The following is a 17541-nucleotide window of genomic DNA, read 5'->3' as shown; positions in this document are numbered from 1 at the left end:
AGAAGCAGTAGGGGTAGGGAGAGAATGCGGATTTGGCCGTACTTTGACAAAAAAGGAATATTCTACAAGAACAAGAATTTGCACCTCATCACAATCAATACATTTCTTGGTGATGTGCAGCAGCCTGAGATGCAGCTGTGCTTCCTTTAAACTTGGTCACAGCTCCTCCTGCCTGCATTATTTATCAGACGAAGGAAGCTGCCAGAGAACAGTTTGTAAGATTTACAAAAAGGAGCTTTTACCTCGACAACCTGTGACATACTGCTGAGCAAAACGCTAGCCTCCCTGGTGCAGGCAAGCAAACAGCAAACAGGCTGAGTTATGTTGAACAGTTTATAAGACACTTCAATGGAAAACACACCAGGGATAAGGTTTACTGCAGGGACACAAGTCCTGCTTGCTTCCAAACCATCACATTTGTTAAAATAGCATTTAAACACATGCTGTTTGCAGCCACTCCAGGGATGCAAAATACCCAGAGGTCTTGCTTCACCGACTGCAGCACCCACACTGCGTGAAGGAACACAGCTCATCTGAAACGCCGCCAAACGTTACGCAACAACGCTTGCTATCTCAGGACATTTTCGGGGCGGATTCATCTGCCCTTCTATCTGATCGGTTCACTGTTTGCCTCCAGTGAAAAGGTAATTTGCAGCTGTCATCTGGGTTTTCTTAAAAGTCAAAAGGAGGAACAGTTTGAAAGCTGATGATGCAAGTTTCTAATAAAAGAAATAAGCTGCAAAAAGGAGAATGTTTCACAATTTTATCCTTATTAGGATTACATGATGACTTCTAAAAGTACAAATGAAGAGTAAAACCTCACATTTGTTGGATTTTGGTACATTTTGTAAGTACACCTCATTCCTTACACCCACAATCTGCACACAGTGAATTCCTTCAACAAACATTCTCTATTAACACACAGAATACTGTGGTTGTTCGACAAAAACGTTCTGAATTGTGCTATAAATATAAATAATGAGTTTTGAAAAGCTCAAATGAAAACCTGGTGTTTGACAGGTAGCAGACGGCGCAGCATCAGTTTACCTCGTCATCCTTCCAGACAAAATCTGCCAAGCTGCTTGCCTCACCCAGAAGACAGAGATCCAGCTCACTGGGACCTGTGGAGGAAAAAAAAATCACAATATTCATTAACATTTCATGCATTCATTGACCTGATTACAGTAGATTTTTTAGAAAATGTATTATATTGGAAAGTAATGTGGGGAGTTTTTAGATTCTTTTCTCAGCAAATTATATTAACTGATGGTATTTCAGTGTTGCAACATTTTAAAGTCCCACATCTTTTGATCATTATCAAATTGTTTCAAGCGGTATTTTAAATAGGATTATGCCATTTTTAGGCAAAATCAAAGACCTGTGTCATTTTCTAGCACATAGCTTCTGCGGAGCGGCAGTAGTTCATTAGAAATTCACCTGCACTGATATTCCATCAACCCTTTGTTTACATGTTCTCCCGCTTACAGCCCCTCACACCCCCAGCCTAACATTACCGGTGCAATAAAAATGGCGAGTTCTATTGGAGCCATCCAGCCGTACAGTTTAGATCCAGATTCCAGCTCAGACGTGGAAAACAAAGACGTTCATGGATCTGTTTGTCTGCAGGTGGATGATCAGAATGGAGCTGATTCCATTGATTGTAGTTTGTATGTAGAAACTACAAGCTTTTTATAAACAGAATTTTTTTGCTCCTGATTCATTGAAATGATCAGAAAAGCTATTTCAAGCTATAATGTTTTTACATTTGTTCTCTATTATGAGAAAAGTACATGTTAAAACACCAAAAACACCCTTTTCATTGGAGTGGGTCTCTTAATAAAAAGTGGACGATGGTTAGATTAATGGTTAAATTCTTTCTGTGTATTCCCTTTAGTTTCCAAGGGCTTTTAAAGTCTCTACTGCTGCATTTGCTTTTTCACCATCTATCCAAGATTTTTTTTAACTTTTAAGTCACTGTTGTTCTGAACTCTCTGCCACACGGCTTAATTAGCCGAATAAAAACAATCCTCAGACTAAAATCGCTTTCCTCAGTTTTCAAACCTTTTCAGTTTTATAGGTTCAGAAATGTGATGGTGTGATGAATTGTTCTGATGCGCACATTCTCTGCTTTCACACGTCCCCAAAGGACTCGGAAGTATTTTGAGATCTTAGAATTCAAGCCCCGGTCTGCGGATGGAAGCCACGCTCATGCTGCACGCTCTCACAAAAGAAGGAAGGGAAGGCTGCTTTGAGCTGATGTTAATGCTGTCTACACACTGCTTCTGCTTCCAACAAAAAAAGCTTGACATAAATCCAAAAACAATTCTACTTTTTTGAAAACTCAAGACCAATGCTAAATCTCACACCGTCTCCACTGTAATTCAGTAAACACTGGAATGTGAATGTAGTAGAGGTGATTTATTCGGACAAATGAAACGTTTCTGCATGATAAGTTCCTGCTAGCATTCAGGATGTTTCTGCACAGAAATCCATACATGGCTGGCAGGTGTAAAAGCTTCCTCGTTGTGCTGACTTAGTACAGAATAGGATTCATTTGTTTGCCCTGATGTGCACAGAGACTTGACAAAAGGAACCACTAAGGGATGAGAAGACCAATATAATTGGCATTAAGTGCAAATATTTAGCAAACTTTTCTTATTTCACAGTTTTCTGCAGCTCAAATTGAGAGTAAATCTAACATTTTATGGTACAGAAAACATGTAGAACCCAGATGTTGGTAATAAATGATGAGTATTTCTTAGCATGAATGTGACCTCTGGTGCTGCATGGTGGTTTTGCTGGTGAGTTTAAGCTTCATGCAGCCGTAGAGACTTCCATCCGTAGGTTGGTCTTAATGTTCTTTAGATGTGAGAAAGACTCACATGCAGACGTGGAGCCAAACATTGTCAGTACAGCGATACTCACACGCTGCAGTGTGGGGTATGTGACGTGCAGCGTGTTCTAATCAGAGCCGCTTTATCTTGCTGCCTGCGCCCACTATCCCTCCCCTTTTCAAAGAAGGGAGCAATTTGCCGGGACGGCAATTTACAGGTTTTAGCCTGTTACAGATTTGGGGTTTTGCTGCGCGGTTTTACGGTTTTGATGGGCAACACATTAGGCACTGAATTGACACCATATGTCACAAACTGGCATCGCATCGCGCCTGAGAAGAACCAGTCCAATGAAACTTTTTGTTTTTTTAAATAATTACAGATTTGTCTGCGAGGCAGATGTGGGCATCAAAAGAGCCAGATTTGGCACGCGAGCCATGGGTTCCCGACCCCTGGCGTAGACGCTCTGCCATTGAGCGCAAACCCTCTTCCGTTGCATGCAGATGCTCTGCCGTAGGGCGTAGATGCTCTGATGTGGGGCACTGATGCTCTGATTCAGGTCCTTTGGCACCTGAATCACCGGCCTCAATACAACAAAGACGTTTCCCCCCGGACTCACCTCAGCCTCACTTCAGGGGAAGACAGATTCACTCGGACAGTTGCTGACTCTTCAGTTGTGTGTTGCTGTGAGTGTGCGGACCTGCCTCCTCATTCAGAACCTTTTACTGTGAAACCTCTTATACATTTTCTTTGCTGTATAGTCTGCCTATAGCTGAACTTTACTGAGATTAATTCAGAGTTGCGTCATATGGAGCTGGAGTGGAGCGGAAAAGTCACCCATGGGAAGTTTTATTGACAACCCACATCCTGTGAAGAAGAGGCGGCTGTTTGTTCGAGTTTCTCACACCCTCCCTGAGCAAGTCCTGAAATCTAAGGTCTGGTTCAGGTGTTTGTGGGAGGATATGTCACAGTGCGTTTCCTGCCTGCTGCAACACGAGTAGCTGTATGTCTGTATCCGAGAGAAATTTACCCTTTACCAGCCAGCAGCAACAGACTGCAGCTAAAACAAACTTAGTTTAGCTTTTATTTTTTACTGTCATAAGAGGCTAAAAGTTAGAGAATTCTGACAGGAAGAGAGTTGAGCCTCCGGAGTTTCACATGAACATGCTCCCTCTGAGTTTGATCGTGGTTTATTTATGGTGATATCTAATATATAACACTGTAATAAAGGAAACACTGGACTCTAATGTCAGTGTTTAGAGCAAATCATGTCCTGCAATCTAATTTTTATCTGTTAAACAAGACAGAAGTGAATATTTTTGACAGAGAGAGAAAGTGGATGAAGAAGATGAAGAATCTTAGCTCTAGACCAGGGGTCTACAAGCTGAGGCTCCATTATCGCTCCACTGTAGCTCTCCTGCTTTAAAGAAACATGCTGACAATTTTAAGAAATGATGAGTTTGCAGTTCTGATTAGTTTGTTTGAAGTTTTGCTTTTCCTGTTTAGATTTTTACCATGTCAGATAAGCTTGAAAATGATGGCAGAAAGGTTAAAATATTGGGGTTTATCATTAAAATAAACGTAAAATTCCCATTCTTATCTTCTGCTGCACAGCAGGGTCTAGCAGCTGTTCAGAGGCAAGGCTGGTCCTAAAAGGTAAATAAAAGATTGTAAAAGCAGATAAAGGATGAAGATGCACCAACATATGACGTTAAGCGCCATGTTTGATTTGTCCTTTTATGCATTTTATTTCCATTAAATCTCCTGCAGCAGGAAGATCTTATATGACACTGGGTGTATTTTATTTTGAAAAAGACTTGTGTGAGCTGCTGTCAGAAGGAAAAGAAGTTAAAATTGTTATGTATAGATATAGTCACTGTTATAATTCAATTATTGTAAATATTTGAAAGCTACATAAATGAATGGCTTAATGGCAACGCAAACATGAACAAAGTGTATTTTTCTGAACGGTTAAGTGGGATTTTCTCGCTGGGTTTTGGCCAGTAAGAAACTGGACCAAGCAGCTGTTTTAGTGTTTGCAGACGTCTGCTCCAAAGGAATGACAGCAGAACTCAGGATATACATCTTGGTGCCAGAATTGACTTGATGGGTTTTCTGTTCACAAAGGATCAAGAGAAACTTATTTCCACCTTCATTTTTTAACGAAAACCAGCAGAAATGATCAGATCAATTTGAAATTTCTGCCACTAGTTTATGAATGACTGAAGTGGAGCCAGAGGTCAGTATGTGCAGCACCGTCTGCCCTTTACCTGCAGATGCTGGAACTCTATGTACACAATTATCTTCAATTAGTTTGAACTGTTTTCTCTGTTTGGATGTATCTCTGTATGGCAGGTGAGACACACAAATAACGGGATCTTACATTTAACTTGATTTTTTTGTAACACAAAGTTAATGAATAAATAGTTTGACGATACTGTAGAGTATTGTAGAGTACTGTAGAGACGATATGTAGAGTTTTTAACTGAAAAAATGAAAGTGTTCAGAAATTGTAATTATAAAGTTATAATTAGGTATTCCTAAATTATTATAGACTAATAAACATTAAATTAAGGAGTAATCCTGAAAAAGGACAAGATGCTTCCGGGAGGAAACCTCCTCACTTCAAACAAATGTGTTGCTTGGACACATTCACAACTTACATCTACACTTTGCTTTAGTGTTATATTGTAAAGTGCAAGAAAAACAGGGACATTATCACAGCTCTTCTCACTGTGAAGAGTAAAATATCTCCATCTGACAAAAATGAAACACCTGCAGAAACCCACAGGAGCTGTTTCCAGCCAGGCCTGCAGCTTTCTAAAGGTTTGGTAAACAGACTTCATATGAAACCCTGCATTGCATGACATTAAAACCTTACTGAGTCTGTGTCTTTCACAGAGCCCAGCTAACCCTCTGCCACGCGTTGCTATGACGACGCTTCTGGTAACCAGGCAGCTGGTGGGTGACGTTTTTGTTTCACACTCGTTCTCTCTTCTGACGGGTGTTGACTGTGAACATGCTGGACTTGCTCAACGGTTGAGGCTGGACCTAATTAAATGACGGCAGTGTCGACACAAACAGCATCACTCATTTTATCCTCATGTCACCGCTTCGTTCTGCCCGATGGAAATGTTACGATGAGTCAAGTGTTTTCTTAACAACTGGTTGCAGCGTTATTTTCATACATCTTTACTGAGAAATTAACAAAAAGTTCTCAGAACAAAATACCAGAAAGAACTAACAGGTGATAAACCTGTGAGTTCGGTTAAACTCACATAAACTCACATAACACATAAAATGTATAACGTTTATCTGTCATACATTACTAAATTCCTACTACCTGCACATACAGTTTTTATTTTAAAGACCTGTAAAGAAATTAGGTCAAACATGTCACATGAATGATTTCTGTAACCTATTATTGAACAAATATGTCTTCTATCAGGCCAAGACTTCAGATTAACCTTAAGGCCTGTTCACACCTGGACGAATTTCGCGCGCAATATTTGCCGACGTTTAACGCCTCGTGACTAAACAAAGGGCACCAATGTGAGTGTGCACACCGATGCGAAAAAACGCCATGCGTCAAAGCGTCATTTTTTAAAAACCGCCTCGGGTTCGTTTTTTTGGTTTGACGCACCGCGTCAAAAACTATACGACAAATGAGAATGGCGCTTTTGCACACGTGTCTGGAGCTTCTGAAGTTACAGTAAAACACAACTTGGGGGCGCTCAAACACAAACCTGCCTTTCTGAGCACACATACCAGCGAAGAAGATAGACGCCAAGTAGCGTCTACACTGCCGCGAAGAAATAAGACGAAGAAGATGCACTCACTGACGGACATTCTAAAGTATCCCCGAAAACGCACATGATACGTTTTCAGCTATTGTACCAGTCGATAAAACTCCCCATGTTGTCTTCTCGTAACTATGGGATGTACCCAAAATCGGCGTCTTTTCCGGCGTCTTTCATCATTCAACAGAACAATAATTTCTTCATCGCTGGAGCTGGAGCTGGAGCTACTGGTGCTGGAAATATTTATGTTTTCTTTGTATTATTCTGACAAGCTTGTAAATACTTGCTCTCTTCTTCTGAGTGAAAAGCGACTTTAAGAAGCATTAAGTTGCGCAGCGCCACCTTGTGTGCAGGAGTATTTCTGTTTTACATTAAGCGCCATCTAATGTCAGGGAATGAAATTGCATGTTTGCTCGGCTCATCGTCAGCGAAAATCGTCTGGGTGTGAACACAAAAAACGCGGCAAAAGCGCTGGTGAATATTTGTCCCGTTGTGTATGGGCCTTTAGAATGAAGACAGGCTAACATTATTTACAGGGTTTGTACAAATTTTAAAGTTAAATTTCAGAATTCTTTTTTTATAACTTCTCCTGTCCAACAGCTAAGCAGACAGATGAGAGCTGAAGGCCTCTTGTGTTGGACATATTTTACTTTAACAACAGGGGTTATTAATCTTCTGACAAACTAGAGGTATGTCTGAATAAACCCCTTTGGTAATCAAGGAAAGGAGGGAAGAAGAGAGAGGGATATTAGAGAGGGGGGGATAGGAGTGTGATTATAGAGGGGGGGGGGGGGGGGGGTAAAACCATGAACCAGCATAAAGCAACAAGTTTCTGGGTGGTTATACTCATTACAGTGAGGTTCAGATGTAATACAGTCTATCAGGGCGGGGCTTGTCCACACACACATTCAAATGTCATAAACACACCCGTTGGCTCCAAAAATGTCCACATGTCAACATGTCCACAATACAAACAATATCTCCACACACATACCTATGCATTTAGAACAACTAGTGTGAAATGTTTAATTCGATCACGCAAAATATGTGTGCAAAGGTGAGCTAACACCTGTGCTCAAGTGAGTGTTTATGTTCTTCTAAAATGGATGGTGTCTTTTTTAAACCAGCGGTGGGCATTTGGTGTATTGGTGCATAACGATCAGAATAATCAGGATTGAAAAATAAAATTTTCAACAAGAAATGCGAAACGGATAAGTTTCATACAGAACAGTTTTTAAGGGTGAGATTTCAGATTCAAGACTTTTTAGAGACTTTTTAAGGTATTATTACGAAATTCAGAAATTCAATGCTTTTAAGAATTTTTAGGACCCTGTGGGAACCGTGCAGTTATATTATACTGACAGAAAACAAAGTATTTTTTTTAAATACAAGGTCTGACTGCAGATCTCTGAAACAGAGTGGAGAATAAAAGGGTTGTGTATGTTTTCCTTGATATGTGCTCCATGAATCGATGCATTAAAGACTCAACAAACTTTGTGGCGATACAATATAGTCCAATTATTTTACTTTTACAGACACAATCTAGATATTTGTTATGTATTTAGCATTTAAAACTATAAATGAAAATGTTTTTTAACATAGAAACTCTTTTTTTCCTTTTCTTTTTATCAACAAAAACAAAATGACTGAAGGCCGTAACAGCTTTAAACATAAAATCCTGCATTTTGGATCTTTTAGGCTGTTTTGTTTCTCACCTTCAGCCAATCTAAATTGTACGGAGCCAGGTGTCAGTGGTTAAAAAAATATAATATCTGATATTCCGTGCGCACGGTTTAGCAATCTATGCGCACGGATTATGAGAGTCAATTGTCAATTAGTCAATTGTGCTTGTACTGTTGCGCAATCGTGCACATACGCAAATTACATGTGCATGTCTCTGAGCAGAGCAATCGGACTCATAGCTTTGTATTTGATTGGAAAAAAAAACTCGGACAAACCGTGCACATGGCCAAGCGGTTTGGCTGCATGTGAAACAACTCAGCTTTTTGCTTGAAGAAGTTGGTATAGAAAATTAACATTTAAGCGAGAAGAAGAGTGTGAGGAAGTAAAAATCCAGCCAGTAAAACCTTCTAGTAGCTCATCCAATCGGTCAGCTGTGCCCCTTCTCTTCGACCAGTTAAACGTGTCACATGTTCCCTCCTTGGGTTCTTTCTGTAGCCTTTGATTTTTTAACCCTTGTGCTATCCTAGGCATTTTAACATTGGGAGTCATTGGTCATCTAAACCCACTAGACAGTGCTCTGAACCTTTTTTCTTCAATGATTTGTGATCTTCACTGGTGTCCATGGATTCCATGAAATCTTTCCACCTTTATCCACCTTTGTCATGGTAGGGAGAACACATCAATGTAAGGCTGGGGTCATCTAAGATAGCACAAGGGTTAAAGGTATTTCTATTTTTAATGCATGAGGCTAAACCATGCTAACCATTTCCATGGGCAGGTGTGAGATCCAGTGTCACCTAAACCACAGTTTTTCAGAGAAAGGTGAACAGGTGGACCCAACTAGATTGGCAGTTGTAGGAACAGTTAGGAGAGAGTTATCTGAGTTTTTTTTTGTTAAATAGAAAATGTTTGACAGAGAATCGGACTAATTGCGTTTAAAGTTGGCCATTTTTTTACTGTTTTATGCCGGGACTCACTGCAGTAACCAGGTAGTGACCCGTCTTCAGCAGCTTTTATCTTCAGACCAGCCTCAAACAGGTAATAGACAGGTTAATCCACAATTATTAAGTAAATTTTATACAACTGTGTGTGGTTCATTTGGGGTGCATACGCAGATTTGTGGCTTTCCATGACCGTTCCATATGGAGAGAAATTAGACTCAGTCGGATATGTGCGTGCGTAATTCTTGCTTTGTGCGTGCGTAAATTGGGATTTGTGCATAAATTTGGATTTGTGCGTGTTTGTTACTCACATAATACGTTTCGTGTATAAATGAAAAAAATCTAAAATGAAAAAAATACAAAATGCAATTTACGTATGCACAAATTAAGAATACAACAGTTTGAAACTACTTACACACACACATCTTTTAAAAACACGCACGAATCCCTTGTTACGCACACACGAAGCCAAAGTTACGCACGGATCTACCGTGAGACTGTTTTCACGTCTCACAAATTCGTCCGTAAGTGCTGCGTTTAAATACCAGTGGAATGCTCGGTCATTAGAATTTTCCTATCAGCCTTCCCTTCTAAACGTATCCAGACAATGACTCAATCAATACATGAAGACAGTAGATGTTAGTGTTGAACATAGAGGCTACTTACTTCGGGGCGCTGACCACCGAGATGTATGGAGTTAATTCAGTCTCAATAATCAGAAATGCACACAACCGGTTTTACAAATGCACACGCTCCGATTCACAAATGTCATTTTATGCAAACGTGAAAAATAAATTCGGAAATACACACCCTGTGTTTCACAAACACACAGATTGTGTTTCACAAATGCACACTAAATGTTTTACAAATGCACAATAAGTGTTTCTCACAAATGTGCACACTGTGTTTCACAAAAAACATTTTAGAAATTCACAATAAATGTATCAGAAATACACAGTAAGTGCTTCACAAACATGATTTTTAGGTACACATGTGATGTGAACTCACAGATCATTCGAACTGCAGACTGTGCATTCAAAATCCCGTTCTCGTTTGTGAATCTCCCCGTGTGTGTGAGAGATTTTTCTACGGTGAATATTGAGACTCATCTGACGGAGCGGGTCAACTAATGTCACCATTGGCTAGTGAATCTGTCAATCAAACTCATCGGGAAAGCAGGCGGGTTCGCTTTTAGCCAATCGTATGGCCCCTTACACTTTCTCTACGCTTTCTGCGGGTGGCAAAAGCCCCGCCCATATTTGATTCTGTACCAGTCGGTCGTTAGCGTGTTAGCCTCAGCATGGCTTGTCGGTTTATTGCCTTCGGTTGTCAAAAATTACTGGCTTGTGCAATTTTTCAGTGGACCTGGAAGCAAGGCAACAGTGGTTGAATGCAGTTGACAGAATCCATCGAACTCTGTACTGGTCATGAGATTTAAAATGAATGTTTCACTCGGGATTGTTTGTACGTTATTCTCTTAGCTTTCATGCTAGCGTCATTTCAACACTCAGACACGGTTTTGATCATATGAAGGTGGAGGAGAAAAATCTTCAACTTCCACAGGTTTTGTGGAGAAACTGGCATCACTTTGCTCCGTACCACGCAGTGGGACTACATTACCTCAAGTTCATCTCACTGTCAATCACAGATACCCAATACACCTCCCCTGCTCAGCCCGAAGTCACTTTGCTTGACCTTAATTTTATTTTTTTAATAACTCAAATGTCATTGATTTTATATTGTAACCATATACATATACACCTCTTGGCCAGGTCACCCTTGCAAAAAAGATCCTCATCTCTCTGGGTTTTTGTAGCTGGTTAAATACTACACAACAAAAGATGGTCATAGAACAACAAAGTGCAAACATTCACCCTTTATTGCAGAGTAAAATTCAGTGAAAACCTGGACAGATTAAAACATCAAAATTTAAGCAAATGTGGGATCTCTACTGATTTGAATTTTATTTAAACTGGAACTAATTTTCATAACTTCCTTACATACAATGAAGTCCCTTGAACAATACAGCAGTATTGATTTGAACTCTGTCTTGCCCCGCTCAGTCTCTCTTCTTCTGTATGTAATTATGTCGCCTAAATTAAGTTCTAAACACACTGGACAGTAAAGATGTAGGTCCACTCCCAAACGGTCTGAATTCCACAATGGATTGATGTCGTCTTGCAGTTCCAACAATTGTGGACCCAAAAGAGGACTGTCCCATACCGGGACATTGATCCCAGGATGAGGTTCAGTCATGGATCCACTCTCCTCCCATTCAATCTCTGGAACCAGCATACCCTGACAGAAAAAAATAAAAAAAAAAGATACTGTTTTTGAACAGCACTGTTTTTTTTGTGTTTTAGATTATGTAGGAACAGTGACCGACTAATAATAACTTATATTGTTGCTTGCAGGCAGACCTCATATCTCCATAACTGTTTATAATTTGCAAATAAGTGAACCTTAACAAAGTAGTGACATTAGTATATCTGATGGCTCATAAGGCCATGCATTGTGATGCATTTTGAACTTGCAGATGTGCTATTCTTCCTACAAACAAACAATTTAGGGAAATTGTTTGCACCACACAACAATAATCCTTTTCATTCATTTTCGATGAAAATTCACTGTAGTCATTATGATTTCATGATACTCTTCTTGATACTTTCCACTTTAGTCAAACTGCACACAAATCAGTTGTCCAGTACAGTGAGATTAAATAAAGCATTTACCCGGGGATCAGAAACAGGGTTCTGGGTCAAGCCCAACTGCCACAGCTGATTTGGTGTCATGCTTTGCTCCGTCCTGATTGGATGGCTGTCCCACGCGTCACTAAAGACATCCAAACTGGCCTGAATGCGTGGTAGAAAAATGTAATGGCAGCAGAATATGTGATGTGACTGATATTGAGCAAGTCTTGGTCCTCAGGAGAGTGCAGGATGTTGTAATATAAACCAGTAACACTCACGAAGACATCACACCAGAGGAGCTCAATCCTGTATTTGGAAAAAAGCAAAAAGAAATATTATATTGTCAGATTTATTTTTAATACATCATTCACTTTTATGTATCAGGGCTCCAGACTAACTTTTTTCACTAGGAGCACAGTGGCCCCCAACTGAAAGTTTTAGGGGCACAACCAGAAAATTTAGGGGCGCATACCGTAAATCAACATTCTAACCAAATCTACTAATTTCCACTGTATTACAAATAAATACTTTAATAATAGATGCAGAAATTACAATGTGCTGTTTCTAATTCAGTGTCATATTTTATTCTGCACTTTTGAAGATGCAACATGAAGGTAAACTGACAGCACCATCGCTGTCACGACAGTACAACTAAGTAAAAATAGTAAAAAAAAATACCATACTTTTAGAATAAAAAAAAGTTTTTAGTAACAAGTGATTACCGTAGTAACCTTTCGTAATTTCACAGTTTCAAACAATACTTAAATGTATGTAAATATTAGAGGATGGAAATTCATGTTGGTGACACCAAATAGGTTCAGCCAAGATGCACAATAAGCGTGTTTGAGATCACCCAGATGGACGCAACACTGCACAGATCACCTGGTGTGTGACGTATATTTTTCTTTTTGCTCCAACATCACCTGTCAATCAAAACAAAAATATCCCGAGAAAGGGGTGAGAGCAAGACACCAATCAGAGCGAACGCAGCTGGAAATTTAGTATTGAACTGACTAAAAGCTGCCCTACAGACTACAAAACAATGCATTATGGGACATGCGTCCTGATGGGTTTTTTGTAGTTCACTGATCAATTAAAATAATTCAAAATACCAACTGATTAAAAAAAGGCTACATCCATTACAAAACATTAAAATAATTATAAAAGATGTAATATCACAGTTCATACTTAGGGGGAGAGGCATATTAAAACGAAATTGAATGTTAAGGACAACTAATTCCTGGTCTCTTTCAGTCTCGCTGCAGCTTCGATTTCATGCGAGTTTGAGACCCCTGCTGTACACTCTGTCACTGGTACACTAGCTGCAGGTCGGAAGAACGAATCAATAGTTCGCTTGCTCATAGCTCAGACGCACATATCAAGTTGTGATGATATTTGTCTCCGTTTCCTTCCCACGGATGTTTATGCGCGCTCGATTATCTCTAGGCCCCGCCCCTCCACATATTTTAGCCACTTGCAGTGACTTTCCCTATTCTTCTCAGACGCATTGGCCGCCTCAGGCATCACTCAATGAAACGCGAGTGTGTGCTCGCGTGTGCTCCAGTCTCATGAGTATTCGCGCGAGTGTGTGTGTCTGCCTGCGTGCGTGTGCACTCGCGTCTCATTGATGATTTCATCTCTCATTTCATCGATCATTGACGTGCTCCTTTCATGTTTAATGTATAAAAAATACGGAGGGTGGAGGAGGCAAGTTTACTGGTAGCACATGTGCGACTGGGTGTAAAATTCAGTCACACACTCTCAAATTTTGGTCGCAAAATGTGACCAAATGGACGCAGTCTGGAGCCCTGTGTATATATTAAAGCTTCTAAAACTAGGTTCAACTCACCGTTGATTGTGTGTACACTTTTCCCACAATGAAGCCGTTTGTGTCAGTTGTACGTACTGTGAGCATTAACTCGGCTATGCCCACATTTTCTCCTCCGTGATCTCCTCTCACCCTGACAATAACATGAAAATCATGTCTCAAACACATAATTACAAATGCATCGCCAATACGGTACACATCAGTTTAAAATGTAATGTTCTTATGTATGATGCCAATAAGTAGAATTTCTAGGTTAAAAAAATTGCAGGAGTGGGTTACATGTATCACTGAGGAAAAAAATGAGGTGAGAGAGACTGTTAAGGGGGGGTAAAATGTTATTCATGAGGGGAAAGTTTTAGAGTTGCCTTTGTTTATGGAGAGGAGTCTAAAAAAAGTAATTTTATTTTTATACAAATAACCAAGTACTTATACTGCCTGATATGTGAATAAAATATTTCTTTATGAATAACATGAATACCTCAGAGGAAAGCCATAAACGTTCACAGCGTCACTGAAGAAGGCCAAATGGGTGTCTGCACAGTTGTTCTCTGCTATCTTCAGGTACAGGATACATGGAATACAAGTACAAATACTTTCAACTGACAGATATTTACAGGGGCAAAAATGCTAAATTCCCAATTGACAGGTAAAACAGTAATACAATAGGATGATAAAATATGAAATAGAATAGAATAGAAGGGTATTTAATAATCCCTGAGGAAATTTTTTTAAAATGGCCATCTTAAAAAAACACAAACACACATGCATTACAAATAGAAATATCACAAAATAAAAAGATTGATAAAAAAAGGTAAATAATTGGAAAATCAGTGGGTAAAATTAAAAGAAATTACTTGTAAGATGCCCTGCCAGAGAGTTGTATTGCCTGATGGCACGAGGAACAAAAGATTGTCACGCTGTCACATTCAGTAATTCCTAGAGAATAAATAAAAACACAACAAACATGGATTAGATCATTTAGCCGTCTGATCTTAAATTACATAATTTTCAAATATATGAAAGGGGAATTTTTTTAAAACACTCTTGCTATGATTACTTGAGCTTGTAGTAAAGAACACCTTTAAAAAAAATCAGAGACAAGACACTGATCACAGGAAGCCTGTGTGGAATACTTACAGTAACTTCTACTCTAATCACTGTTGACAGCTGATTTCTCCCATCCACCCTTTCTGTGACTACTTATCGACTACAAAACAGCCTAAAAACATAATGTTTGGGATTCTTGTCATTACGTCATTGGAAGTAAAGATACGGGGATTTTAGTGGCTGTCACTCTGACACAATCTCACAGGGCTTTTCAGCACAATACGGGTTCTAACGTTAGAAACTTAATGAGGCTTCTTTCATTCAACAGTGGATTCATGTCTGTTATATTTAAAAAATGCCGTTTTCATGAATGTCATATGAAATAACTTTGTTGCACAGTCCACCCCGTCTTAAAGTCTGGATTGTGAAAATGCTGTGTCTAACTTTAACCCGGATCGCGTTTACATAAAGGCAGCACACGGAACAACTAGCTAGTTAGCATAGCATAGCATCAGTGTTTAAACAAATCGCCGTCTCCAAATCAATACTTTTTATTAAACTTTCTTTGCTGCTGTAAATCCGGCATGCTTTTCCCCTTAGTTCCTTATGAATCATGTTAAGAACCTACAGATCATTAGCTATAGACGCTAGCTTGAACCGACACCGGCTTGAACTTCACTCACACTCACACAGACACAACTTGCACAGGCTAAGCAAAACAAAGCTAAGCTAATTTGCGGTGGGGGTACTCTGCAAACGACTCGGCTGCAGTGTTCATAAAGCATTCACACATGTCACTTGGCAAAGGAGAACGCTTCAACTTAGTATTCAATAACATTACAGGACGTACAACGAGGGAATGATCAAATAAGTGCATTACTTACGGCCTGAGACTGATCCCGTTCAGAAGACCTCTCCGCCATGTTTGCCGCCCGCGTCCTTTCAACTGCTGTGCTGAACAGCTCCCTCCCTCGTCACTTTGAAAGTGAGGAGTGTAAGGGGCCATTCGATTGGCTAAAAGCGAACCCGCCTGCTTTGCCGATGAGTTTGATTGACAGATTCACTAGCCAATGGTGAGATTAGTCGACCCGCTCCGTCAGATGAGTCTCAATATTCACCGTAGAAAAATCTCTCACACACACGGGGAGATTCACAAACGAGAACGGGATTTTGAATGCACAGTCTGCAATTCGAATGATCTGTGAGTTCACATCACATGTGTGCCTAAAAATCATGTTTGTGAAGCACTTACTGTGTATTTCTGATACATTTATTGTGAATTTCTAAAAATTTTTTGTGAAAAACAGTGTGCACATTTGTGAGAAACACTTATTGTGCATTTGTAAAACATTTAGTGTGCATTTGTGAAACACAATCTGTGTGTTTGTGAAACACAGGGTGTGTATTTCCGAATTTATTTTTCACGTTTGCATAAAATGACATTTGTGAATCGGAGCGTGTGCATTTGTAAAACCGGTTGTGTGCATTTCTGATTATTGAGACTGAATTAACTCCATAGAGATGGGCCGCCATTCTTCCCGTGACTCTCTCAGTCTGACTGCCTTTGATTTTTCCGGAAGAAAAAAAACAGTGCCCCCTACTGGTCGTTCATGTTACGCATTTTGTATCAATTCGGTGTCTCGGAGAATAATATACTTTTAATATATATATTAGCGTTTAACAGTGAACGTCATATTCTCAGATTACATTTTTTTTATTTTCCTTTAAATCTTTTTTAAGCCCTCCTACACCCACTGAAGGAAATACGTTTAGAAGGGAAGGCTGATAGGAAAATTCTAATGACCGAGCATTCCACTGGTATTTAAACGAAGCATTTACGGACGAATTTGTCAGACGTGAAAACAGTCTCACGGTAGATCCGTGCGTAACTTTGGCTTCGTGTGTGCGTAACAAGGGATTCGTGCGTGTTTTTTAAAGATGTGTGTGTAAGTAGTTTCAAGCTGTTGTAATCTTAATTTGTGCATACGTAAATTGCATTTTGTATTTTTTTCATTTTATATTTTTTTAACTTATACACAAAACGTATTATGTGAGTAACAAATCACGCACAAATCCAAATTTATGCACAAATCCTAATTTACGCACGCACAAAGCAAGAATATGCATACACACATCCTAATTTACGCACAAATCAAGAATTACGCACGCACAAATCCGACTGAGTCATAGTTCCACGTATGTCTAACAGACTTTCAGGCATGTACCACAGATGTCTAACTTTTATTATATTGCGCATACGGCAATGTAAAATACCACGTCCAAATGACATAATTGACACATGAATATCTAATGAATAGCATAAAAACAGTGTAATAATCATGCAGGACTCGTGCTCTACATAGATTTATGTGTTCTTTGCATGATTCATTCGTGATACATCTGTGAAAATTTCACATAAAGAACACAACTTTTCTCACTTTTGCCACAGATATTCACGGATGACCAATTTTCCTCCATGCACAGCATGTATGTGGTGACTCTGTGACTTTACCTCTATCATATGAAAAATCTGAGTGGATGGAGCCACTGAAACCAGGGCCTTAAAGGGTTTTACATGGATGAGTACAAAAGATGAAAGAAAGAAAAAGGTATGAAGGACAAAAGACAAAGGTATCTTTCCAGTGAAACGTGGAAACTTTCATGGACTATGAGGCATAATAAAGAACTGTAGGTTCTTCAAGTACAATTCTTTCTCCATGC

General features: G+C 39.5%; 1 protein-coding gene across 1 annotated transcript in view; it reads right to left on the bottom strand.

The window, feature by feature from the left end:
- ak5 (adenylate kinase 5) overlaps positions 1-17541 on the bottom strand; it is a 107150-nt gene that overhangs the window by 40021 nt on the left and 49588 nt on the right. The window contains exon 8 of the mRNA XM_004078698.4: positions 1048-1121. Within this exon, the coding sequence (XP_004078746.1) occupies positions 1048-1121 (74 nt within the window). The remainder of the gene's footprint in view (positions 1-1047; positions 1122-17541) is intronic.

Source organism: Oryzias latipes, chromosome 17, assembly GCF_002234675.1.
Source record: "Oryzias latipes chromosome 17, ASM223467v1".
In the NCBI taxonomy this organism is placed as follows: domain Eukaryota; kingdom Metazoa; phylum Chordata; class Actinopteri; order Beloniformes; family Adrianichthyidae; genus Oryzias; species Oryzias latipes.
This window is presented reverse-complemented; position numbering and strand designations above follow the sequence as displayed.